The sequence below is a fragment of the Onychomys torridus genome, chromosome 4 (assembly GCF_903995425.1).
Source record: "Onychomys torridus chromosome 4, mOncTor1.1, whole genome shotgun sequence".
Lineage (NCBI taxonomy): Eukaryota > Metazoa > Chordata > Mammalia > Rodentia > Cricetidae > Onychomys > Onychomys torridus.
In genome coordinates, this window is record NC_050446.1 from 136,799,292 (window position 1) to 136,826,760 (window position 27,469).

The 27,469-nt window shown below is 51.4% G+C and overlaps 1 protein-coding gene across 13 annotated transcripts in view; it reads right to left on the minus strand.

Annotated features, from left to right (window-relative positions):
• Window positions 1-1,716: 1,716 nt before the first annotated feature.
• Window positions 1,717-27,469, minus strand: part of Kcnq2 (potassium voltage-gated channel subfamily Q member 2) — a 56,195-nt gene continuing 30,442 nt past the window's right edge. For 2 of the 13 annotated variants that reach the window (XM_036185171.1, XM_036185169.1), the window contains 9 exons: window positions 24,675-24,743; window positions 20,774-20,803; window positions 16,108-16,161; window positions 11,919-12,142; window positions 11,149-11,257; window positions 10,542-10,673; window positions 8,695-8,802; window positions 5,762-5,885; window positions 1,717-5,254 (listed from right to left, as the gene is read on the minus strand). In XM_036185171.1, coding sequence (XP_036041064.1) covers window positions 4,532-5,254; window positions 5,762-5,885; window positions 8,695-8,802; window positions 10,542-10,673; window positions 11,149-11,257; window positions 11,919-12,142; window positions 16,108-16,161; window positions 20,774-20,803; window positions 24,675-24,743 — 1,573 coding nt within the window. In that variant the 3' untranslated portion in view covers window positions 1,717-4,531. The remainder of the gene's footprint in view (window positions 5,255-5,761; window positions 5,886-8,694; window positions 8,803-10,541; window positions 10,674-11,148; window positions 11,258-11,918; window positions 12,143-16,107; window positions 16,162-20,773; window positions 20,804-24,674; window positions 24,744-27,469) is intronic. The other 11 variants (XM_036185177.1, XM_036185175.1, XM_036185174.1 and 8 more) reach the window with 8 other exon arrangements.

The window sequence follows — 27,469 nt, forward strand, 5'->3', positions numbered from 1 at the left end:
TCTGAACAAACTTAACACTCGGGCACCTCTAGGTGTTTGGTGGGTCTGCTTCCTAGTGTATAACCCCTTCTCTCTACCCTCTGGTGCCCCCCAAGATCTGCTGCTAGAACCACCTCATAGACAAGCAAAATTCATCAACTGTGGCCCCAATGCATTCACAGGGCCACTGGGCCCCCTAAGCCCTAGGGCCTAAGGCATATGTTGGGCACATGCTGAAGACTCCTCAGAAAGAAGAGGCACCTGGGTCTCTAGAAACCCTCATTTCCATCACAATACCTCCTCCGGAAGCTCTTGCCTCCTTAGCTCGGCTCGGGCACAGTAAGAGCCTAGGACAGCCAGGTGGACAGGCCTGCAGACCCTTCTTGGACCTCAACATCTTACGCCCTCAGAGGAGTGGAAGGCCAGTCTCTCTGCATCATGGTAGCAGATGACCACATCATTCCAGCCATGTGAGCCTGGACTTCAGGGGTATTCTGTATAGAGTCTCCACTCTAACCCCAGCCCACCCTGCTGGAACCAAGGTGCTCCAGGCATCTGAGTCCCTCTACTGTGGCCCCATTGTTCAAGTTTTTCATGTCTATTTCAAGAGCTTGTGACCTCACAAAGATCTACATGTCTTGTTGGTGTCAGGGTGTGTGTGAGCCATGGGCAAGTGTATTAGCCTCTACTCTGTGCACTACTTACACCCAGAAAACTGAAAGACACAAGCTCCGGTGTTTCAGAAAGGCATTCCTATCCCTCACTTCTGGGGGAAGGTCTGAAGACATCTCTGGGTCCACTTCTTTCCACAAAAAAAGGAGGGTGTTCTTCACAGTGCCCCAGATATAGGATAAACCCAGTAGGGGTGCACAAGGCAGGGTGGCCTCCTTTTCCACATTCTGAATCTATAGCCACTAGCTCAAGGGGAGCTTGAACCAGTGCATTCATGGTGGAAGGTGGTTCTGGATATGTCTCTTCTTGTCTCAGGACTGGGGCTGACTACAGCTTAGAGTCCCCTCCAAAGAGGCCCATTTAGTATCTAGTGCGGATTTCAAGTGAGGCCCATAAAGGTGAAAGCATGCCAGCTAGCTTAGTGGACACTTGGTCTGCCCAGACCACATGGAGGACAGCAGATGAGCCCTCACCCCAGGTATTCTGGCCCTGGTAGACAAGAGTGCACTTCCTGGAGCCCATAATTGAAAAGATCAGAAAGGAAGATGTTAAGCCAGAAAACACTGATCACAGCCTGGCATGATGAAGCAGGCATGTATACAGGAGGGCACTGGGAACTGGCCAATACCAAGACTGACCCAATGCAAAGACTGATCTGGACCTCAGTAGGCACTAGAACTGCCCTCATCCTGACCTAGCCACAGCCTCTCTTGGCACCTACAAACTACCAGCTAGTCCAAGGGGAGGGCAGTGTGGGAATTCAATGGGTTCCAGGTAGACCCTCTACCAGTGTTGCCCAGAAGCCTTAGATACCCAGAACTCCCACCCCAGTCAGTGCTCAACATTTTAGAACATTCATCATTAATTCTTGTGGCACCCTCCCCAGGTAGCTCCCATCAGGAAGAGCCAAAGAGAAAAAGATTCAAGTGTATGAGGGGTGAAGCCTATGTACGTATGTACGTACATGTGTGTGTGTGTGTGTGTGTGTGTGTGTGTGTGTGTGTACATTATACATCCAGGTTACTCATGTGTGTGTGTGTTTGTGTGTATGTGTGTGTGTGTGTGTATGCATTATACATTCAGGTTACTCGTGTGTGCACATGTACATATGTGTGAGTATGCAGATATAAAAGCAGTTTGTATGTGCGTATGTGAAATTAACATGTAGCTTATAAGCCTGTATGTTCACGTGTTCATATGTATGTGTATATGTATGGTCTGTTATGTGTGGTCTGGAAAACTGTGTGTGAGCTTCTGTGTATGTGTGTAACAAGGAATATGTGTTTGAAAGTACACCTGCTCTATGTACACTTGTGTCTCTCTGTGTGTATACTTGTGTGTGCATATGAAAACATGATCTGTAAGCTTTTGTGTGCACATACATGAATGTACATATATGCCCAGTGTATGGGCATGTGATGGTAGGCATGTGAGAGAATGTGTTGGGACAAAAATTTTGCCATGGGGCAGCTGCTGGCCTCTAGCCATGCTTGGTCACATGTGAATACCCAAGAAAGTGCACAAATTTCTTGTAGGAACCTCCAGGCTGTTCCCCTGAGGGTGGGGATGCCAAGGCAGTAGACATTTGTGTTGCTCAGGCCTGGGTCTGGGTCCCAAAGAAGGGGCTCTATCATTTCTCACATCAGGGTTTCCATGTCACCCCTTGAGATGAACTTCTTCCTTGAGTAGCGGACACTGAAGTCTTGACCACTGCTCCTCACCTGCAGAGCAGACCATGGCCTCCTGTTTCCCTCTTGCTGGATCCTAATAAGGACTGATAAATTCTGTGTGGCTAGGGTTTCTGGGGAGGGCGTGCCTGTCCACTTTCATCCTATAAAACCCTAGGTCAGGCTCTTGTATCTATGGCAGCTTTGGGGACAGGATGAGGGGCCACACATATGAGTCAGGATATACTGTGTGGAGCAAGTAGGACAGACACAAACCTCCTTCCCACATTCCCTGGAGCTGAGACAACTCTGGTCTACCCAAGTCTAGAGGAGGAGTACTCTGGCAGCTGGTCTGTCCAGGGCAGATGTGCTTGTCCCTCTGCCCTGGAGTCTACCTGTGTTTCAGGTGGAGGGTCTGAACCTGGGCTCAACTCTCCAAGAGAAGGCTAGTGAGGGCTAGCTGCTCTTCCTGTCTACACTGCCTGCCATGCCCACATAGGAAGAGACCAGAACATCTCTCCTTCCAAGGAGTTGACTACAGCACTACCCTAGAGAACCAGTGTGCACACACTGTGACATAGTTTCTCAACCAGGATCCTAGCAGAGGCATCCTGAGGTGCAGTCCTAGCAACCCTGACATGGAGGGAATGGAGGCCACAGCAGACAGCAGACCCAGCTTCCCTGACAAATACAGGGATAGAGTGCCTCCTGCTGGGCATGGGCCCCCAAGCTGCTTCTACCCCTACCAGAATACACTTTTTTTTAAAGGGTGGTAGAAGTGGGTAGAGTTCTGCCCAGGCTCGAGCTCTACTTGCCCTCAGTGACCAGGAAAGCTGTTACCTCAGAGAGACTGAGGCCCCCATCCCAAAATGCTATCATTCAATGCCAGACACCTCTGGGCCAGATGTTGCAGGACCACAACTGAGGACTCTACCTTGTCTCCCTCTAAAGCTGGCTGCCATATGGTCCAAGATGCCCACTCACAAGATGGACAGAGTCCTGATAACCAGAGTAGAGGACAAGGTGTTCCCAATTCCCCCAAACACTCAGAGGCCACAGCCACGGAGCCTATAGTGGATGAATGACTGTGGATGGCCAGCTTCCATGGGAAGGATCCTTGGCCAGGTGCAGAGGCCATGCTCTCATGTAGAAAGAGCTGGCAGTTTGACAATATCATGTCATTCAGCCCTGCCTGGGTCTGTAGAGCCAAGTGGGCAGCAGGCAATCTGGTGCCCTGGCTAAGGACAGTGCTGGTCTGTTTACCAGGTGGTTCTCTTGAAGTGCTGGCCACAGCCTGGAGACCAGAGCCACATCAAGAAAAGGTGAGGCCATGAGGTCTCAACCCAGACCTCCTGGGCTATAGTGCCAGGGATGAGGCAGCCAGAACCTCCCAAAGAACTCCTTTCAGGAAAAGGCTGTGAGCTGGGTCCTCCCCTAAGAGGTGGAAACCAGGGATTGGGGCATCCAATGGTCAGTTCTAAGCTCCAGGTTGATCCCTAAGGACTCACCCCTTCCTCAACTCTAGGAAAAGGGGTCCTGATCTAAGGGTGGTTCCCATGGAAGGGTCCACAGAACCTGGAAGAGGGAGGAAGATGCTGGCCGGCAGCTCTCTAGCTAGGTGCCCAGGGATAAGAGGCATTTCCCAGCCACACACAAACAGTGGGCCTGGTAATGCTTTACTGGGGCAGTTAGGAACTGAGGGATAAGCAGTCAGGTGTGAGATTGGGCCATATCCAGCAACCTGCTATACCTCCTGAGTTTCCAGCCTAAGCTAGGAGACCCCTAGGCTTCAGGACTGGCCATCAGCCGTAGACAGGCCTGCTTCACCACTACCTCCCATGTACTTGATCCCAGCCCCACCCCCACTCATAGGTGCCATCACTCTGCTGCTCCTCACTCACAGGGCAATATCTGTCCTCCAAGAAGACTGGGCAGGGCTAGCTTTGCTGCCATAGGTAGCTCCAGGGGCCTCCAGGGCCCAGTCTCAGCCTCTCTTTCCTGGTTGGAAAAGAACTATAAAATGTTACCATGTATGCCAAGGAGCCCTGCCTCACCTCCACTCCACATGAACCCTGAGAGCTAGATCCCATGAGCATCCTCACAACCCACACTACTCTATGTCATTCTGTCACTTTAGGAAAGGCCCTGGAACTCCAGCTCCAAACCAGGAACTAGAGTGGGTGTGGCCTGGGGCCCAGCAGCCCAACCCAGTCTCACTTCCTGGGCCCTGCCCAACCCACATCTCCAAAGGGGCCCTCACCAGTGGCAGAGCGTGGGGGAGGCCCACATGGTGTGCAGAGGTCTGAGTCTGTGTCAGACTCCCCCTCTGCAATGTAGGGCCTGACCTTGGCACATGGCGCCACCGCTGCATAACAGCTGCCGAGGGCATCCAGGTTCTCCTTGGACTGGGAGATACTGAAGCCACTGAAAGAGCGCTCCAGCTCCTCATGGTCCACAGATGGGATGGAAATGGATGTGTCGCTATCCCGTAGGGCACCCTCAGGGGGCCTGCAGGCTGGGGCGCCTTCCAGCCTCAGGAACTCGGTACTGGCCCGGTTGCCCCCACCGTAGGCAGACAGCGACCGCTCATGTGAAGGGGGTGGTGGGATGCGTACCAGCGAGCCATGGTCTCCTACAGGGGAGGTGCCGTGGCGTTGGTGGCTCTGCTGCCATGAGGTGGATGGAGGACACTGGGCAGGGGGCATGGCTGGGGGTGCAGCGTAGTTCCTCTGGCCTGTAGAGCTGGTGGAGCGGACAATCTTAATGATACAGCCATGCTTGTCTGCATGCTCACGGCTATCCTCTGGGCTGTGGTAGGGTGGTGCCGGCTCAGGCTCCTTGGCCCCAAAATAGGCCTCTGTCTCTGCTGGTGGGATGCCCATTCGCTGCGTGTAGATGCTCACCAGGAAGTCTAGCTTCTTTTCCATGGACAAGACCTGCAAGAGTGGAAGCTGCTGGGCTTGGCTTTTGAGGAGAGGACCCAGGAAGGACACAGGTGAGAAGGGGCAGAGGAAAGAAGCTGCCCTTCTTCGACCCCAGACTCAACCTCTGAGCTTAGTGTGCACCTGACCTCAGGCCAGCTCGCAGACGGACTCATATGGTGGCTTCTAAGGATCCATTTCCAGGAAAGTATTGGGCGAGGAAAGGAGAAGGGGAAGAAGTAGGTAACTTCTGGCAAGTTCCCCAGTGGTTACCCCACCAAAGGACCCTCAAATGAAAACCGTGCCTGACAGCTACCCTTCTAGACACTTCCAAGATACAGATACTGACTATGAGAATGGAAAGTGCCAATCAGAGGATCTTCACAGGGGATCAGGGGCATCTCACAGAGCTGTGCCCCCTCCTGCTGCATCTACCCTTATGCCTGGGCTACTCAGCAGCCACAGGCCAACAAAATGAGAGTGAGAGACAGCAGAGGTCATTCCTTCCCAAGTGTCTCCCACCTGTTTTTCCACCTTCCCAAGCCGTCCCATCATGCTGGGGTCTTCGGGCAGCTCCGTCTCTGCTGGGCCTTTGGTGCGGTCCTTGTCCGTTATTGTTGGGCCCCGCCCCACAATCTGGTCCACTCTAGCGGGAATAGAGACCCAGCCCCCAGGTATGAGTTTGGGAGGGTGTGACCAGGCCCCTGCCCCTTCTTCCTGGGCTAACCCACAGCCCCCCAGATCCAAGCTCCAAGCCCTATCCAGAGCCGACCGGGGGGCAGCAGGTGCCAGGCAGATGGACACTGGTGCCTCATGATCTCAGGCTTCCTCCTGACACCTTGGGTCCTATTTCCTATCTGTTCCATCCCCATGGGATCTGGCACATTAACAAGGAGTAAAGGGAAATGTCTCCCCAGGGTCCCCTAGTATGGTTCCATCTCCATTGGTCTTGCTTCACAGCTCTTCCTAGGCCTAGGATTCACTGATCTCACAGCAAACTGAGACCCAAGGGGTCAGAGGTGGTTGGTGGGCATTCAGCCAAGGGACCAGAGTAGGAGAGGTTGTGCCTTTGCCCAAGTAGCCACCCCCTGCCAGCTTTACTCCCACATTAATGTGCCATGGAGTTCCTTGGACCCCGATTGGTATGACAGGGACAATGTTAAATGTCTGCAGCAAGGACAACAGAAGCAGTGAGTGTCAGCCCCATGCATCAGGACAAGGAAGGAGGAAACAAGTGCCACATAGGAACTGCCATAGCACAATCAGGGGAGAGATGAGCACTGCCAACCAGGGGTGTGTGAGGGGGATATATGCACACAAGTGTGCTGATGCATGCATGCAAGTGTGATGCATGTGTACTCACATGTGTGGGGGGTATACTCACACCCATGTGAATTAATGTGTGCACTTGTAAGTGTTGGGCAAGATGAGAAATTCCACTGAGCTGATCAGTAATAATACCATAATACCAAAAAGAAGAGAAGGGATTCCTCTGCCCTCAGAGGATGGGGGTTCCTATCTGCCCAGTGTGGTACCAGCAGATCCATGGCATGTTATGAGGGCATGTAGGGTTGTGGCAGGGCTGGTGGGTGTCACAAGACTGAGCATGGGCTGGGAGCTGCAGGTCACTTGAAAATGAAGAGCGTGTGTAGAGCCTATAAGCCCACTGCACCCAGGGTATGGCTGAGCAAGACTTTTCAAGCTGAGCTGTGTAGCCCCACACACAAAGCACACTCCAGTAGATACATGTCAGCAGGTTCTCCCTACATGTCAGCAGTTCTTTCTACAAACTGGGGTGCCCTGCCTGCTTTTGTGGCAACTCCAGAGGAAGGTTCAGGTTTGCAGAAGGTTCAGGTTTGCATCAGCCAGGGGCAGCCTCTGCATGCTCCACTGGACTCATGCTGGGCTCATGCAAAGGAGGGCAGGGGGATGGCAGGAGGGACCTTCTGGCTCCAAGCAGATGTCAGTGACAACGGCAAGGGAACAGGTTCCCTGATGTTCCACTGTCCACATGGTTCAGGCACAGATGCACAGCCCCTTCACCCCCGCCACATGACGAGCCATCTGCCTGGTGGTGCATCTCAGGGGTGAGCTTCAAGTTGCTGCAAGGTGGCCAGACAAGGGTCCTCTGAGGACCTTGTGCTACTTCCTCCCCCAGGGTTCAGGCTCAGGCATCAGACTCCATCTCCAGGTGCTTCTCACCTCTTGGGTGACAAGTGCCAACTGTGCTGTAAGACCTTTCGTGTGTGTGTGTGTGTGTGTGTGTGTGTGTGTGTGTGTGTGTGTGTATCTGTATATCACCCTGCTGCAACACAGAAGAAGGCTGAGGGGCTCTGAGGTCTGCAGGACCTTCCCAGCCTGGATACTAGTGGCCACAACTAGCAGAAAGACCCAGAGGACTAAATGGGCTTCAGTCTCATGGCAGATAGTGTCATGGGCCACTCTGGATGTCAACTGACCAAGAGTTGCTCACTACATGCTCCCCTAGGGTCCCTCTCTCATGAAGTGATATGCTCATCACATTGACCTTTGACCCCATGAGCAGCAACCCTGATGCTACACCTGCCAGTTCCAATTTCCCAAACTCTCTGAGCTGCCCAGAGCTCTTCTGTCCCCAGCTGACAGACAGGGCAGTGTCTTCCTACCCTCCCTGAGCCTGCTCCTGGGAGCTTTACTTTTCCTCAACAATCAGGCCCACCAGAGGGAGACAGGGTAGTCATGTCTCGAAGCCTTTATTAACCACACCAGAGCTGGCTTTTGCCATCTGACTGTGCCTTGGACTCCATCTGCCATCTGTCAATCAGCTGAGGGCAGGATAAGATGGGCTGCCATCTTTCTTATCAATGACATTAATGATGGTGGGTGACAGCTTGAAATAATGCAAGAGCTGACAGAGCCAGCTTGGCACTGGGTGTACTGTGGGAGATTTCCTCATTTATTTCTGCCCTTGCAGTGCTGGGAATTGAACCTAGGGCCTTATACAAACCAGACAAGTGTTCTACCACCAAGCTACATCCTCAGCCTTCACTTACTCTTCAGAACGATTTAGGAGGCAGGTACATCTCACACCTAAGGAAGCAACCCAGGAAAGCACCTCCACCTGCTTTAAACTACACAGAGCCAAGGTCAGGACCATGTGTGTGGTGGTCACCCCAGTAATGGGCAGGTGTGAAGGGCCTGAGCTGGTCAAGGTCACAATATCATTGGCCATTGAGGTCCTCTGCTTTACCAGCCTCAGCAGATGTCATAGAGATGTCCATGGAAAGTCAATCCAGGTGCTACCAAACAGCCCTGGCAAGGAGCAGCCTTTTCCCTAATGTGCCCTTTAGGAAGAGAGAGAACCTGAATGTCCCCTGCCCTGTGGAAAGAAAAGTGCAAGGTGTTGCTATCATGCGGCCCAGAGCAAAGGGGCTGGCCATTCACAGACAGTTCGGGAGGAGGCAGTGCATCCTAACCTAGGTGAGTACTGGGGTGACTCTCTCGAAGGGGCCGTGGGTCCTTTGGTAGGGTACTTCTTGTGCCGGGGAGTTGAAGGGGGTGGGGGGCCCACAATCATATCTATCCTGGCAGCATAAACAAGAAGAGAGACACCAGCAAAACACATCATAAACAACCCAAGGTGACTTGCTGGACATGCACAGAAACATGGAACAACTTGACAATAATGATTCTTCTGGAAAACATGCTCAAAACAGAATAGTGGACCCACACTCTGGCCCTCACATCTGTCAGGCTTTTCCCATGTCCCAAGCACTGTCCAGCCTGCTCACTGAACCTCAGGTGGAGCACAGGATGGAATGGTGCTGGGAACAAAGTCCCAGAAAGGGACTCTGCAAAAGCAGAGCAACAGGACTCTGTCTGCATCAGAGGCCAGAAGCACACAACTCCTCATTGGCAGTCTGTTTCCCAGACAGAAAGAGAAGGAAAAGGGAAGTGTGGAGCACAAGAGGATACAGAGCAAATAGTTGTGGGGATGGCATAGCGCTAGGCTAGAGACTGTGAATTCTCACTTACCTACATGCAGCACATGTACAGTTTCTGCCCTGGGGAAGCGAGTCAGAGGCCTCAGCCTGAGCTGGGGGGCACCTGCCTGGCCTCCACTTCTGAGAGTAACTCATGGCCTAAAAGCCTTACCCCCCTAACACCTGCCATTGATGCAACTTTCTTTGACCACAAGGAGTCCCCAGGCTGTCTTTATTGTCCTAACTCTTGTCTCCAAAACTCATGCTCCACTTCCAGGACTGGAAAACAGGCTGTGCTTTCCCCACTTAGGAGACAGGTTCCTCACAGGTATATCACACACACACACACACACACACACACACACACACACACACACACACATGGATGAATGATGTATGTGGCTAAGGGTGTGTGCCTAGGAACATGGGGAGTGGGGACATGCTGGAGCAGCATGTTGTAGACATGGTCTGTGCATATACCTGTGTACTCCTGCACATGAATGCACACTTCTGTGTGTTGTGCATCTGAGGATGTGTTCCTGTGAATATGTTGGGGGTGGGTTGAAACAACCACGGATATGTATGTGTACACCAGCATATGTTGATGGCATGTGTATGTATGGAAGGACTCAGGCCTTACTTATGTGTACACAATGCATGTGTATATAACTTCTAGAGTAAGCAAGCCTATTCTCACATGAAGATAAGCCAGGGGTTGTTTCTGATGTACTTCCTACTCAGAAAGTAGGAGCCCACCATGAGGAGGCAGATGGCTGTATCTTGGAGGAACAGCTCCAGGGCTCCCAGCCACTGCCTGACAGGGCCCACAGAAGCCCTGTGTTTCCATCTCTTCACAGAAACACTCCCATCTCAGCACATATGTGCATACCATACACATGCACACATATACACCAACACACATATGCACACACATAGCACAGCATATGGTGCTCATGCATACATCCACACATTATATGCACATTTGCACACATATATGCACACATGTATGCACTTGTGCATGCACATGAGTATATCCAGATGCCCACACATATACACACTCACGCACATGTGCACACATATGTACATGTGGACACACATACACACACTTGTCACCACAGTGCAAGTGAGTGGAGAGAAAAGGAAGGAGCAGAAAAAAGACCAGACAGTGTGAAAACAGAGCAGAAAGCAACGGGAAGCCACACGGTGGGAAGAGACCTCCAATGGTGGCACGGCCCTGTTCTGCACACCTGTCACCCAGCCCTTGGTGCCCCTTGTGCCATGCCTGGTTTTGTCCCGGAGGGCCCTGTTCATGCCCAGACTGGACAGGCAGGGACTCTTGCCTGGACTGCAGGCTCTTGATGCGGGACAACATGTCCAGGTGTCCAGCTGAGTACTGTTCAATGACATCCATCACGTCGTATGGGCGCAGACTCTCTTTGAACTTTCGCTTAGACACCAAGAACCGCATAACACTGCAGAGATGGACAGGTCATGAATTCCAGACAAAGGCTGCACTACCAGGGGCCAGCTCCCACATCCACCTGTCACCCTCAAACAGCTCCAAGACCACCATCCCTGGGAAGTAGTGTCCATTCTCTCCTGGGCCACCCACTCACCCTTCCCCACCAAGGGTAACTCAGTGCTCAGCCTCAGGTCCCATCCTCCTTGGAACCACTGGTATGGGGTAGCTGTTGGCTGTCTGAAAAACCTTCCTGCCCTTGGCCTCCATTTCATCCATACAGTCAGGGGCTGGGCTCTCAGGTCCAGACAGCTCCATCAGGGCTCCCTGGCCCTCTGGGAACAAGCTAACAGGTACAGGAGCTAGAATGGGTCCTCCTCAGGACCCCCTGTGACTTCCCAGTAGTTATGGCCTTTGGTGACTCAGCAAGACCCCCATGAGGTCACTGAACAGGGCCTTCTCATGCAGATTGGATGAGGATCCCTCACCACACAGCTCTGATGCTGACTTTGAGGCCAGGGGTGAGATCTTCAGTCACAAACTCGCAGTTACAGCTCTTGTTGTCCTCCACGATGTCCTCCCCAGGGAGGCTTGCTTCTGGGTGGAAGGGAGCACAGACTGTGAGCAGACAATCACAACAGAGTTCAGTCCCCACACTGATCATCAGGGTCACTCAGGCTTCCCCAGGATACTCCTTCAATACCTCTGCTGCACTGGAGTACACACTCTCGTCTCTCTGCAGCTCTCCTTTCTCAGTCTCTTACCCAAAAGCTATTACCTGAACAACATGAGGGTTTAAAAGGGCATCCCGGACAACAGATGAATGGACAACCACATTGTGGTCATGGTTCAGCCAAGAAATGAAGAAAACTTGACAACACAGCTGATCCTTGGAGACACCATGCTCAGTGTAAAAAGCCACCATGGACCATGTAGGGCTCAATACCATGCATGTGACATGCACGGACTGGAGGTAGAGAGAAGTAGGCATGGAGCCCAGTGCTGGAGAGGGCTGGGATGACATCTAGAGGGTTTAGGGATTCTTCTCCATTATCTGCAGAGGTGGTACTGCAAGTAATGGTATTACAAGATGCCAATGAAGGATGTGTGTTAAAGTGGTTCATCTTACATGATGTCACTTAAAAGAATAAGAATGAGGGCTTCCTGCTCCAAGAGACTTCTATTTGTGCACTATAGCCAAGTGCTAATGTCCTTCCCCCCAGGGCCACCAGCCTTGGGGAAGGTGGTGCTGACCCACCTTCTGAGTTCTGCCGGGATGCAGCACCCTTGATTCGGAAAGCCTGGCGTGCACGGCTGCGATCACCAAAACTCCAGCTCTTGGGCACCTTGCTTGGGCTGTCGTCGAGACTCTGATCAGCACTGGGGGACCGCCGGACCGTCTGGGCCTGGGGAGACCCCTTCCCCTTGGCAGCCACGCCTCGGGGGCTGGAGAAGACACGATCTTTCAAACTGACCTTCTGACTGTTCCCAGGATAACCGACCAGCAGACAGAACAGGCAGACAGACAGACACACAGAAAAACAGCAAGAGAAATCACTCTGGAAATAACAAGTCATGTCTCTTTGCAGCTGATGTCCCCACCCCCCAAGCTAGGAGGGAGATGCAAGTCCAAAGAATAACCAGCCACGCTGGGAACAGGGAGCAGTGGCTGGTGAAGCGCAGGGTAGAGGTGAGGAGCCGCACAGGTGTGGCCAGACCTGGGGAGGCAACGGCGGGGCTCCTAAATCATTCGTCTATCACTACAAGGTGCCAGAGCTCTCTCCACACTGTCCTGTCAGCTTCCCCAAATGACTTCTAGACATACCCTCAGACACTTGAGACTGAATCTCTTCCCTGGAGCTTTTTCTGTACTAGCGCAACCAACAGCTTTCCCTCTTGCCCATTCCAGCTGCCCCTAGAGTGTCCTCACTATCACATCACTTCCAGGATCATCCCAGATCAGGGTTACAGCTGATGTACCTAGATCCGCCTTAGCTCCAGCCTTTTCTATGATTCCCAGAAGCTGCCTGGCCTCTATGTAGGGCTGATGCCTAACACTGTCAGGTCTCTAGGCTTCAGACCTCACCCCTAGGATGTTCCTAGGAGGACATCGGGGATGAGGTTTACTCTGAGGCTAGGCTTTTATTTTCATAGGAATGGCTGTCACAAACCTTGGCCAGCCCTATGTGGTGGCTATAGAAATGGAGAGATGATGTCCAGCCCCTGTCCAAAGCTCTCTCCCACTGGGTGGCTGTTTCCAGACTCTAGAAGGTCCTAGGATCTCCCTCACTCTATGTCTCTTCATAATCCCAGAGTTCAGCAGCTCACTGTGATATAGACATCAAGAGACAGAGGGTCTGTGACTATGTTGCTACAGACAGAGGTGGTCTCCACCCATTACTCTGGGGGCATCATGCTTCAGTCCAGGCCAGTTATTTTTTCTACTGATGACTCCACCATAACTCCAGAGGCAGAAGGCAGCAAGTCTCTTCTGAAGTGGGACTCACTTGTTTAGCCACATAGGAGTCACAGGACTTCCTGGAGTAGCTTCAGACAGGGCCCACGACAATACCTAGCGGTACTAAGGATAACTCCAAGGAAGTTTCAATGCTCAGTATTGCTCATCAGTGCCTCAGAACCCAACTTCACACCCAGCCACAGTGCCCCACCATGGGCCACCAGCCAGATAGACATGTTCAACAGACAATGCAGAGCTGACTATCACAGAGAAGATGGCCACAGTGCTAAGTCTCTCCACCTTGGACTATGGATGGGGCTAGTGGCTCTCCCCACCCCACTGGGGCAGCAGTATACTTGAGAGACCACCCTTGTCTGCTCAAACTCTCTAAAGAAGGAGGAGGAAGACAAGGAAGCCAGGGGCACAAAACCCGCACAGGGAAACTGAGGCAGTTTGAAAGTGTCCTGTGTCCTGGGAACACCAGGAGCTAGCGGCCTCTGCTAGCTTTGGAAAACTGCCCCAATTTTAGACTTCACTGAAACACTGGTGGCCACACACAGGCAGGTAGTGGCCAGGGACACCCAGAAACTACATGACCTTCTGATCCCTTTCTTTTCTTTTCTTTCTTTCTTTTTTTTTTCTTTTTTTCTGAGACACGGTTTCTCTGTGTAACTTTGGCGCCTTTCCTGGAACTCATTCTGTAGACCAGGCTGGCCTCGAACTCACAGAATCCTCCTGTCTCTGCCTCCCAAATGCCTGGATTAAAGGCGTGCACCACCACAACCCGGCTCTTATCCCTTTCTAAACAGAGACTTCTAGTTGGGTCTAGAGAAAACTGAATATTCAGAGGTCTGTGGCTTTCAAAATGCTCTTCTCTCTTCCTGTGGGCACCTCTATCACAGGAACTATTGAAGACCCAAGACAATGTGTCTCTCATGGTCCACCCAGGGTAGATAGGTTAGAAGCTAGGCTGAGGGAGCTCACACTTCCCAGTATCACTCAAGGGCTCTTCCTCTGCGCCCCACCCCCAACTCCAGCTCACACACTGAAGGAAGGGAAATGAGTCGCCACTAAGCAGCCTGGCATTGATCATTCTGAGTCAAGTTACAGAACTGCCTTCCTGCTGGGGTCTCAGGAGCCACTCAATGTTGCAACAATTTATAATCAGTGTGCATTTAACTCTGGCTGTCAGGCAGACTGAGCTGCTATAGCTGGTGATGTCAAGTCAGGTTCTCACTGTCTCCCCACCCCTACCTCTGTTACATCAAGAGGGAGTGAAACAGGTCCCTCCCAGGAGGACCTGTTACCCAAAGTCAGCCACTTTTCCTTCCTAGTAGTGATTTCTTCCACAGCTACCAAGTAAAGTTATCAACCACACAAACGCAGGCCTGGTGGACTCTAGCCCTACACAGGACTGCAGCCCACATCAGAGGCGCAGCTGCCAGGAAAGAGACCCCCACCCTTAGTCTCAGTTCTTCAGTCTCCAACTCTTCACACTGTCCCTTCCTTAGAAGGAGGCCCTGACAAAGAAAGGGACACAGTGGATTGCCGTTGCCAGGACATTCAGTCCCTACACATCCTTCCATATCTCTAGGGCCTGGACAGAGGCATGGAGTCTAAGGGACTCCCTCTTACCTCCCAAGCCACCAAGCCAAGATCAAAGCAAACATCAGGTAGGAAACTCTCCAGAGCATCCCCTAAAGCCCCAGCAAGAACCCATGAACAGAACTGCCCCGTGTGTGATGAGCATGACATCAGCCAGGAGTCAGCTCAGGAAGACCCTGGGGAAGCAAGCAAACCCAGCCTCTCTCTTCCTGTCACCCTCTGCAGAGTGAAATTCAAAAGGAAACCAGCCATTAGATGGCCCTCGCCCTAGTCAGTGCATGGGGACTCAGACTCAGCAATGCAGGAAGCTAGCATCCATAGAGAACTGCCCACCGTGTGCCTGGACCGAGGATGCCCAAGGGACAGTCCACAAGAACATGTAGAGCAAGGTGGACTTTGGCCAGGCTCTTGCAGGCCCATCCTTCCCAGTCCTTCTGGTCTTCGAGCAGCCTGACCTTAGCCTCTGCCCTGAAGGTCCAACCTGTGGCCAGAAGCACCTGGACACAAATGCCATGGGCAAGCAAGGCAGCTTCAGCCAGGACCTGAGCAGGCTGCCTCCCAGGGCAGTCCAGACACCCATCTCCCTGTCTGCAGCTGTGACATTCTCCCCATGAGCACCCACCTCCAGTGTACAGAGCCAGCAGAGAGGCCCTTGGGGTGGGGAGGTGGCCTTTAAGCCCCTCTCCCAGTGAAGAAGGACACGGAGCATGCACAGGTGCAAATGCACAGCATGCTGCTTGGCACAGCTGGCCACATGCACATGATGGGGCCCCCCCATGCGGGGGCCACCTCAGCTGCCTGCATATGGCTGGGTTGCACCAGCCAGGAAAAGGACAGGCATGGGAGGGCAACCAGGAGGCAGGGGCCCCAGAGCAAGCAGGACAGATGCCTTCACACATGGACAACAGACAGGGGAGGGACGGAAGAGGTGTAGTCAAGGTGCAAAGGGTTAGGAGGCTTTTCACCATCCTGTTTCCCATCTTCCCTAAACCAGGCCTGCAAGTCAGAAGGGGGAGACATGGCCTCTGGCTTTTAGGGGCTCTGAAGAGCCCAGAACACAGCAAGCTGCCTCCCTCAGTGAGGTGCCGGCTAAGGGTCGGTCCTTAATGCCTAGTAGAGGTACCAGAGTGGCCGGCCCCAGAGGAAATGTCCCCTGAAGGACATCGGACTGTTTCTACAGCAGTAACCCTGGCCAGCCAGCCCCTTGCTCTGACAGGAGGGGCTCCATCTAGAGTCAGAGGCCAGGCACCCAGCTCTGCCCTGTGCTTAGGCATCAGGGAACTCAGAGCTGGGTGGGCACTGTGCCGGCTCATCCTGAACCTCTAGTAAGCAGGGAGGGCAGGAGCGTGCAGCGTGGTCAGTCCGTGCGAGCATTGCGTGGTACCTAGAGTGTCCCGGGCAGCATCCACACAGGCACCCTCGGCACGGTCTGCCTTTACTGGAAATGAGGAGAGCATAGTTAGTCCCGGGGGCGGCGACAGGACCCGAACAGAGAGCAGGTAACTGAGGCACTGTGACCACCCAGGGAGTTCAGGCTCACAGTCCCCCAGCCGCAGTATTTGCGTCTGAACAGGGACAGAGAGAAAGGAGTGCGCGCGAAACTCTTCCGCGGCCTGGGAAAGAAAACAGTTCTCTATTTTTGGAGAAAAAGAATTCCTGTGGTTCTCCTCCAAAAATACCCTTTCCTTCCAAAGCCAGAGTGTGGGTTCATGTTTTAAAAGATGTATTATTTTTTGCTATATGCATGCCAACAAAAAAAATAATACATGAACTAAGATATGGATGGAGATAGTCTGGGATATGACTGCTGCAAAGCATGCACCTTTTAGGGAGGGAAAAAATATGCAATTTAGCTTTACAAACCAATTGACAAGCGGTGAGGTTTTGCCACACCAGCCTATGGCCCTGTTGGCGTGGGCTTTGATTTATCCAGGAGGTGGTGACTGCCCCCAGTTAGAAGGAAGCTCAAGAGAAGAGGCTTGGGGACACACTCATATTTAGGAGGACTGACCAAGTACATCATCTGGTACTCCATGAGTCCACTTTGTTGTCACGGCCAACAGAGCTCCAGGGGGTACCTGAAGCACCTCAGCAAAATCCCAGCACACACTGGCCATTTCCAAGATTCCAACTCCTGAGATGTGTTTTGCATTAGAACATGCAAAAATTTTAAGTAAAAGAAGAAGGAGAAAGAGAAAGAAAGAAAGAGAGAGAGAGAGAGAGAGAGAGAGAGAAAGAAAGAAAGAAAGAAAGAAAGAAAGAAAGAAAGAAAGGATAAATTAGCATCTAAGGCCAGCCTGGTCTACAGAGTGAGTTCCAGGACAGCCAGGGCTATGCAGAGAAACCCTGTCCTGAAAAACCAAAAAGAAAAACAGAAAATTACAAAAACATTTTTCCCTCCAGGCCTTCCCTCTTCCTGTGTAGTTATAACAGCACTTTACAAACTTTTCACCCAAGGAAACCAACATATAGGACCATCTCAAATCAAAAACAAACAAGCCCCAGGAAAAAAGTGTCCGGTGGGCCATTTTCCATTACATATTTATTCAGACCACTTCTAATCTCTGTTATATGTCACTGATACATGAGCCTCTCTGCTTAGGAATAAAGGACATACTTGGCTAACTGGTGTAAACAAATATTAGAATTGGAACTAGATTCTGGAGAGCAGGCTAGTTTGCCCAAGCATCCACATATGTTTGGTACTCTAGGTAGACAAGTAGCATTCCTGGGGATGCAGGACAAAGGCTGGACACATGCTACCAACTTACTACAGGATATTGCCATCAGCAACATTCCCTATGACTTGACTTAGGGTTAAACAGCCTGTTAAGCAAGTGAGCACCTAGCCCCTTGGACTCTGGCCCCTATGTCCATCCTGAGAACAAAAGACAGAGGTAGTCGATTCCCAGCACCTTTGACAAATGTCCCTTTTGTTCCCCAGCTCCATGGATTCCAGGACCTGAGGCCCAGTTCTGCAATAGAGACCATGGCTGATAGTTGTGCTGTCCAGTGGGATAGTCACTGACCACACCTGGCCACTGAGATTCAGGAATGAACACCAACTGTGTCCATTTTAATGACACGTGCATTTTGCAGCTTGCCATTCCTGTCTAAGAAAACATGGCTTGAGGGCCTGACAAGATCTGAAGAAGAGGAAGCTGCTGTCCACAGCCTTCTCTGATTGGTGGGTGCCAAGGACTCCAATTTGGTGTGACACTGTCCATTCCCTCTGACCCCATTTTTTCACCTCATCAGCAAAGTGAAGCTCTACCCTATCTGTGAACAGTTGGCTGATCTCAATTCCTGGCAGATACCAACTGGCCAGCCCAAGAGGAACCCAAGCCCAATGGGGAACAGATATGCCCACAGACACTGGCTAGACAGGGCAGATGGGCACCAAGACACACAGACACCTCCATCTGTGAAGAAGAGTGGACCTATATGGACAAGAAAGGCAAAGCTGGGGTTAGGGGCTCCTCTAGGCACAGGATAGGAGACAGTGAGGAAGAGGACAGGCCCACAAAGGACAGTCACAGCAACTGCAGTCACAAGAAACACTGGTACAGCACAGGCCTGAGCTCCCACCTGCCCTGGATCCCCCAACCCAGATACCCGCAATGATTCCAGGCTAGTCATGTAGGTCTCTTCAGGAACAAACCACCCCATACACCTGTGTCATGAGCCACAAGACACTGACCAGGAAAGTATCTTTGGGCCACTGAGGGAGAGGTCTAGGGTTCATACCACCCATTTGCCCAGATAGATAATGCTAGCTAGTACTGCCAGGCAAAATGCAAAGCTGTGTCTAGAGCTAGACAGAGCATGGCCACTGACTCCTACTAGACTGGCTGAGTTGAAGGACAGCAAGACTTGGGGGAACTAGGCTTGCCCCCACACACTTAGCATTTCAGACAAGAGCCATTTCAGGGACAGGCTCATCCCACTATTTTCACTTACGTAGCAATTTCCTGAACACTTCCTATGTCCTTGATGCTAAAGAGGGGGTATAGTTGCTCCTGGCGGAGGCCAGATATACCGCCCACCCTCCACAACCTGGCAAGCAGGTATACAACACAATGAAAGAGTTGGGGTCTTCACTGACAGAAATTGTTCCTCACTCCCCCAAAATTCAGCTCTCCAGGTGTCCCAACCTCCTTGAGGAGCCCTGTGTCCGTGCAAAGGTCCTGCACACCCTTCCCAGGGATGGCAAATGTGCTGCCCCAACTAAGCATTTTGGGAGCAGGGCGTCCTGGGAGGAGGACTGGGTTGGTGGGCGCTGGCCCTCAGGGAAGGGTGTGGAGGTACAGGCAGGCAGGGGCCACTAACACGCAGGGAAGACAGAGGAGTGGCGGGGTAGAGAGCGGGGGAGCCACGGAACATACCGGAGAGCCAGGGGCTCCCATGGGTCCTCACCTTGAATCCTGCTTTCAGAGTCAGCACCTCATCCCAAAAGACAGAGCAGACGAGAAAGGGGCCCAAGAAGGGCAGTGACAGTGATTAAAAGCACTTGGGGGCAGCAAGATTTTCCAGATGGGGGCAGGAGAGGAAGAGAGAGAGAGAGAGAGGCTGAGACGAGAATCTGCAGGGGGTGCTAAAGCTATGGCAACAAGCGCAAGGAACTGCTGGAGGCCAGAAGCCTTCCGGGCAACTTGCTCAAGTCAGGGTGCAAGTGCCAGGCAGTCAGGGTAGTGTGGAGACAAGACAAGGAGCCTCCAGATCCATCGCCACCAGGGCACTCAATCCACTTGGGGCACAGCTGAGGGTTAGGCCAATCTTAGCCCTGGTGTCCACAACCAGAGGGACTCCCAGCTCCAGGGTCATTGGAAATAGTGCCAGTGAGGGACAGACCAGAATAACCCTGATGGACAGACAGTGAGGAATCGGGGTGGGTCCCTATGGGCAGTGAGGCTGCCAACACTCCTGTTTTACCCACACCAAGGCAGGTGAAGCTACCCCGCTTACCTCTTCTTGTCAACAACCAAACTGCGCTAGACTGCCCATCTCTCTCCGGCTAGTTTTCTTAGTGGCCAGGGTTTCCCATCATTGGTTGTCCCTTTAGCTGATTTGTAATTCAGGGTACCACCTACAAGTTCTCCTTTTGTAGTATGGGAGAGGAGGACAGTGTCCTCCAATGGATAGAAGCTAGGGTAAGCCTAATTCCACCCTCCTCTGCACAAAAGCTGGTATGTGTATGTGTATGTGTGTGTGTGTGTGTGTGTGTGTGTGTGTGTGTGTGTGTGTGTGTGTGTATTCTAGGTCACCTTACTATCAGGGGGGCACAAGGAGGCAGGCCTAAAGTCTGGGGGCCATATTCACACTGCACCTTGTGGACAGGTCACTTGGCCTGTCCACACTCAGCCTAAAGGCCTTGGCAGATGCACACTGAACTCAAAATCTATGAGATGGTCTTTCTTTTCTTATAAGTGACAGGACAGCACGGTCTGTTTCCACCTTTCGCTACCAAGTAGAACTGATACTGGAGTCCCGTCTAACCAGCCTGAGCAAATGGAACCTTGGAGGCCAGCAGGGACTAGGAGAAGGAACACTGAGGTGGGAATCTCCATGGAGGTATGAGAGGAGACAGGGCACCACAACATCCTCAGGAGGACTGTGGCTCTCTCCCACCCCAAGGGCTATCAGGATAGCAAAGTCCTCTTCCCCTCTGCCAGCATCTGGCCCTGTACTCCACGCCCCCCACACTAGAGTGGTGGGAGAGACCCCTGCTTGGGGTTCCCAGCTGGGTCTGCAAATTCCAGCAACATATCTGCAGGGTACATGGGAATCTCAGCCTCAGAGTCCCCTATGGACAGTGTTGGGCAGGGATGATCCCAAGAAGCCCCACCCATTTGCTGCCCAAATCCCTGTGAGAAGGCTGTAACTAAGCAGTGACCCTGGATGTGTGTCAGGACACACTATCACACACTACACACAGAAGCACACACAGGGCCCCATGGTAGCCCTGCCTCATGACACATGGTGTACACAGAGGGAGCAAAGCAAGATGGGCACAGCACACACCAGAGCAGCTGGAGGCAGGAGGGACTGACCTTGGTGATGGCTCTGGTTGTGGCTCCTTCCTTCAAACAGAGGAACAGAGAGTTAGTAAATACCCCCTCCAGCAGCCCCATGGAACATCCAGTAGCCCAGGAATAGGTACCTCCCTTGGCACCCTCTAGGATCCCTCTGGTATACTCAGGTCCTTGGCCTCAGACCTGACACCTGTCCTCATGCCCACAGGTTGGGCTGTATGTAATAGGACGTGATGCAAAGAGCCATCCTCCTAGCATACCTGTTCTCTTGATGAGGCATTATAAGGCCCAGGGAAAGGAAAGGATTCCCAAGGGAAACTGTGATCCTCTAACCCAGAGGGCTCTTTTATTTGGTATTAATGGATACTCATTTCAACAGAATCATACCGGCATAATAAAATGTTTCAAAAAGAAATATGGCTGAAGAAAGCTCTTGACTTATTAGAATTTCCCTCCTGTGCATTTTTCGGTGGTAGCAGGAATCAGCCAAGGACTTTGCCACAGTCCATGATCCATGTTTGTTTCAAGGCCATTAGTCATCCCCCGGCCCTGATCTACTTGCAGGGCTATTTTGGCCATATCTGTTTTATTGGGATTGGTCCTTTCTAGTGGCAATAACTAGATGGTGGCTGGATCTTATTTAGTTGAGAAGGGAAGATGAAGAGTGACCCCTGGTACCTCAGGAGGGAAGTGCCAGTCCAGTCTTTTGTATGGCAAGGGCTTGTCACTACATTTCCAAATACTGTTCATAATGGCTACTGTACCACTATGATGTTGGCAGAGAAGTTACAGCAGAGAAAAGCAGGATTCAGCCAGGTTCCTGAAGCTTCTGAGGATAAGTCCAAGCCATTTCAGTTTCCTCCATGGCCCTCATGGAGGAGTCACACACCTGTAAGGGTCTAGTTTAGGTAATCCTGTGATCCTTCCCAGCAGCACTGCTAGGAGTTTGGATGGCCTGAACAGTTGAGGGCATGTGCACACTACTACCCACCCTATCAACCCCAACTGCATCTAGGGGCAGTGAAACATTTGAGATTTCCTTTCTTGGCTTTGGAGGCCACAAATACAAAGTCAAGGTATGGGTAGCCACTCCTCCAGTGGACCAGAGAAATGGCTGCCTCTTTGGGGGTTCCAGCATCCTTGGCTAGTAGCTTATCTCAAGTCTCTTCTTCCATCTTCCCTTTGTATACATTCTGGCATCCTGTGTCTCCTCTCCTGACCTTCATGCAGACAGTCACATGGGTGCTAAAGCTTTTAACTTACAACCTGAGCAAGGAAGGGCCTTTTTTCAAATTAAGGTCATATTCATAGTCATGTTTTGAGAATTAGTGCTCATGCACCCATATTCGTGTGTCTGTGAGGTCTAGAATACACCATCCATCCCTAAATTCCTTAAGTTTCAACCCTCTACACCATCAGTTCTGTGTAAAAAAAATCACTCAATTGTCTGTTAAACCTCATTAGTGAGGTTATTAACACTCTGATGTGGTTGTTCTGGGGGAAAGCCCTCTGTACACAGGCCTGAGTCTCAAAAATAAATAATTCGTTTAGTGGCTGTGATGGCAGGACAACACAGGGTGATAGTTCCTCTCAAAATGGAAAGGTTGATAAAGGGGTCCCTGACTACCAAAGTTTGAAACCCAAATGTCAAATTCTACTTAGATTCAAGAGTTATTAAAAACTAACCCCTGATTCTGCTCATCTGTACTGTTGTTGCTCTGAGGGCAGCACATGTGGCCATAAGTGACTCTACCGGCATCCCTCCTGCTTCTAACAGTCTACAATGTTGCTTTATTTCACTTGTCTCTGTCCTTTTCAGTTTCTCTGCTGCCCAGAACTTTGTGGTACTCCGAGGAGCCCCAGGAGTGAAGATTACTAGTTGGGGTGTCCTTTGTGTAATCCTGATGTGGCCCAAGATGGATGGCACTAGTCAGCAGTGTCTAAGTGTGGGGCATTAAATTCACTGGTCAGGAGAGTCCACTATAGAACCCGAAAAGGCTCAGGAGGAATGACATTAGTCAGGAGAGTTCTCTGTGCGACCAAGAGGTAGTCCAAGAATGGATCCATTAGACATGAGCATCTTATTGAGGGCCTGAGGTAGCTGAGGAGTGAATGTCATTCCATAGAAGAGTCCTTTGCACAGCTTTCCTGGACAAGCACCTTCATTCCTGACTTCCATTAAGATGACTGATTGGACCTGAGTCTCACACCTACTTTCTGCCTCATCTGCAGCCTATGCTCTGTAGCTGACCAGCCTCTCCCTGAACTGCTTCTCCTCAGACATAGCCCTTTGCTGTCCAGACAGGTCGAGAACACCCCAGACCTGAAGTTCAAGTTTCTCATAAGGGTTCCTCAACTTCTTTCTTCTGAAATTTGACAATAAACATCAAGGAGAAATCAGGCTGTACTCTGTATATCTGGCAGGGAACCTCCTCCAATGGCTGAACATCCAAAACTACCTCTTAGGATTCTGCTTCCACCCAACAGGGGGACACAACTCAGGCAAGGCTTTGATACTCTTCCACCTTTCCTAGTTTTCAGTAACATGTTCTTTGCTGACTTCCTTCTGAATGGTGCCAAAAGCACTGTCAGTATCAATTCCCATTTAATTTGGATATGAAATATCTCCTTGAACATATCATGTGCTGAAGTCTTGGTCCCCAGATACTGGCATTATTGAAATGTGATTGAGTTAATCCATTCATAAGTTCATAGTGAATTGGCTATTAGTAGGTACAGGGAATGTAGACAGAGACAGACCAGTGGAATTTGCTTGTGAAGGGTGAGTCCCTGGCTTTTCTGTCTCTCTCTTCTTTTTAGCCACCATAAGATGAACAGTTTTCATCCATCATGTCCAGCTGCCATAATATTTCTGCTTTCCCATATCCTATAAGCAATGGAACCAACCAACCATAAACCGAAACCTCATTTCTTGGGAGACCTCCCAGAGTGTCTTTAACACCCATACTTCCATTAACCATCCCTTCAAGGTAGTGTGTGTTTGTTCTAACATGTACTTCAAACCTCTTCCAGGCCCAATCATTACCTGATTTGAAACTCAACGTCACACTTTTAGAATCAAAATCTGAGTTGTCTGGAGCTTTTCAGTAAAAGACATTGTAATCAAGTTGTTGAACCCACAGAAAGTTACTCTCTCACAGTCCTAGAGTAGAAACATCAGAATTCAAAGTGTTGCTGCACTCCTTCCACAGACTCTAAAGGAGGATCTACTTTGCCCCTCCAGGGAGCCTTGGCTTGTGGCTATATTACTACAATCCTTGCCTGTGTCTTCATTTGGCTTCTTCCTGTGAGTTACTCCAATATTCTTTCTTCTTATATGGACTTTATGAATGGATCCAGGGAATGTAGAATGGTTGCTGAAGGTCACATTAGCAGGATTGGAAGTTCTCATATATGTTTAGGAACAGGACCTACCATCAGCCCACTGCCACCCTCCTGCCCATCCAAAGGCTCTTCAGAGCAGGAAGTTGCTTGGGGCTCTAGCCTTATTCTCTACTGGTCCAAAGAAGTGAGTCACAGATTCTGTAATTAAAGAACCAGTAGGTGCTATGAACATGTTACCACCCAACACTGCAGTGCTGGGACACTACTTCCCATCTGGGTCCTAAGCATGAAGCATGAATGGAGCCAGATGATCTTTTATCAAAGTCCACTCCTTACCCAACTTACCTTGTGTCCATCCCTTCAACCAGATACTCTTCTAGGAATAGGATCCTCAATCCAGTCAAAAGAAGCAGAAACCACCAACATCGTCAAGACTAGTAGCCAAGCATACCCCAGCCCCATGGCTTTTTATCACTGGCCAAGTTTCTGAACCCTCTTAGGAGACTCAAACTGCCCATCTTGCCCAATGTTCCAGCCTTAAGAATAGACCCTTAGGAGGAGACCCTGTGCTGACCTGAAAGTGAGTCCAGATTTGCTCTTGAGGTTCCTTAGCAGCTCCAGCTGGTTCAGAGGCGGGATGAGTCTGGGACAAGAGAAGGAGAAGTGAGTAAGCCTAACTTCCATAAGAGCTGAGGCTCAGCTCTGCACACCCACATCTACTTCACCCATGGAAGCAAGCAGCAGGTGCCAGAGCATGGGTGTAGAACACCTGAAGCTCTGGGCTCAGAGCCTCAACCTCTCTCAAGCTCCAGGGCTGTCTTTACTCTCTCTCTCCTCCCATGTTGTTCCTGTGGCCTCAGACACAGGAAATAGCCAGGATCCAGCATGGACAGTAGGCCATGGGGGTCCAGCCCTTCAGCATGGAGTAGATCAAGAGAGCAGAGTCCAGGTAGGATACCTCCTCTCTTGACCTCTCTTCCATTCTACTTCCCTGCTCCTGAAATTTTTCAAGGAGCTGCAAACACAGCACCTCAACATATTCGAAGTCTCAGACCCTTAAGTGATGGAGCTTCTTTGCCTCCAAAGGCTGGAATGGTGCAGGGGGAAGGTCACAGAAAGGGGCTTTTCTGGGCAAAGAGAAGCTCATTCCCAGGTCTACAGGATGGTTAACCACAACTGAGAGGAAAGCTCTGGTCTCAACCAGGCCCTGATGCCCTGGGGACTCTCAGCACATAGCCTGACTGTTCCTATTCCTGACCTGGCTGCATACCACTCTCAGCCCCATGCCTGGCCTCTGCCTGCCCAATGCCACCGCCACAGTCTCAGGTAAGGCATGCTCCCATGTGGAAGGTGAATGAATCCTTCCTTCACACATGTAAAATTTCATCCCAACCCATTTCACCTTAGAACCTCAGCTTCCTCCTGGCAAACACCTGTCCCATAAAATTCCCAGCTCATTTTAGGATAAACGCAGCGGTCCCTTGGCTCCTAAAACCCCAGGCCCTGACACTCGTCTCCCAATTCTGACCCTACCTGCTCTAGGGCAGCCTCACTCTGCAGATCCTCTTGTATCTCTTTCCTTACTGGCCTCCTAGAGTGCCAGCTACATATCAGGACCCTCAGGGCTCCAGCCTGTCCCTGTCTTTCACTCTTGACCCCTCAGCTAAAAAGCTCAGAAGTTGGGTTCTTGTGCTTGGATTCCTGTGGCAGTTAGCCACCTCCTAGCCCATCATTGCCAGCCCTCCTATGTGACCATGGGTACCTCCTACTAGAAACGTCCCGAGTCTTCCTCATCCCGCTGCCTACCTCACCTGACTCTCAATTCTCTCACCATCTCTCTGACCCACCTACCCCACTAGATCTTTCAAATATGCCCAACAGCCTTGCCATTCTCCCACTCAAACATGTAATGGCTCCCCACCACCTCAAAAACAGAAGGAAGGGCCATTGGGCTTGCTGGCAAACTCATCTTGCTCTTCAGTCTTGTTCCTCCGCTCAGAGAGACCCACCTTGCACCCCTGGGCCACTGGTGCCTCTGGCTGTCTTCTCCTCCCTCTCCCTTTACCCCATAGGTTGCACAGGCAAGAACAGCTACACTGGGCCCTCCTTGCTTCAGCCACAGCCCCAGAGCCAGACCTAGAGGGTTGCTGAAAATGCTGTTAATAAACGGAAGTCCCGTGAGCTTCTTTCCTTACCCCTTTCTGCCTCCCCTCCCCCAGGCCATTCACTGTCCTTGACAAGTCAGCATGAAGCAGAAGCCTAGCAATCAAAGTTAGCAGCTAGTGCCACAAGGGCCTCCCCTCCACTCTTTCACCCAGCCCTGGGTCCCGGAGCAGGGTCCTTGGCACAGCCCTCTCCCTTGGACCCCCACAACCACCACCACATAGGCCCAGGTTAGACAATGTAAAACCAGCCCTCCCAGCCACACTGGACGCATGCCCAGGACACACAAAGCAGCCACCAGGGGCAGACATGTGGAAGTGGGGCCGTGCACATAGCTGGTCACCCCTGAGCAGTCACAGAGGATTGGGGGAGGGGCAACCCCAGGAGAGTATCAGCTAATCTGAAGATACTGTTGGTCTCATGGGACCACTCCAGCCACATAGGTTGGGGGCTCTGTATGTGTGTGTGTGGTTGGGGGGGGGTGTCTTCTTTCTGGGTGTGGTGCTGACTGGAGAAGATGGGCTGAGGGGAAGAAAAACGGGACAGGACACAGGTCTTCCACCTGCTAGGGAACTGAGAGCCCCAGGAAAGGCTGGACATTAGGATGCTATTTCCACAGCTACCTGTGCCTCTGGGGTCTGGGAAGGAGAATCCAAGGGCATGCCCAAAAGAACAACCTATTTGAAAGTCAAGTGCTTACTCTCCTAGTCCATTTCCTACAAAAGGTAGGAGAGGTCACAGCTCCAGAGAAAAGAACCTATACCTGCTACTGGACCAGGTCAGGAGGGACTCTGTAGGGCTGTGCTGGTATGTGGGTCTTCCTCCAGCACAGCCCCCCCTAAGTGGGGAGGGGGGCTCACCTTGTACGTGTAGGGTAAACCTTTCTAGGCAGCTCAGCAGCCTGCACATGAGCAAAGCATGTTTCCTGCTTCTCAAATTGGCCCTAAACACAACAAGAGGGAGCCCCCACCCAGAATAAATGAGTCTGTTCCCTGGGCCTTCACACTTTCTCCACTGTGGTATATAAAGATTCCAGAGTTGTGGGGGCACTCAGACTCTGGAAGGGAGACCCTAGGGCAGATGAACAGGTAGGATTCCGTTCTAGAGTGTGCTCGTGGTCCTAGACATAGATCTCTTAAAAACACCATGAGTCCCATGACCACCACTCTGCTCATAAGTGGGGCCATGGGGGTGGAGTAGAGGTAG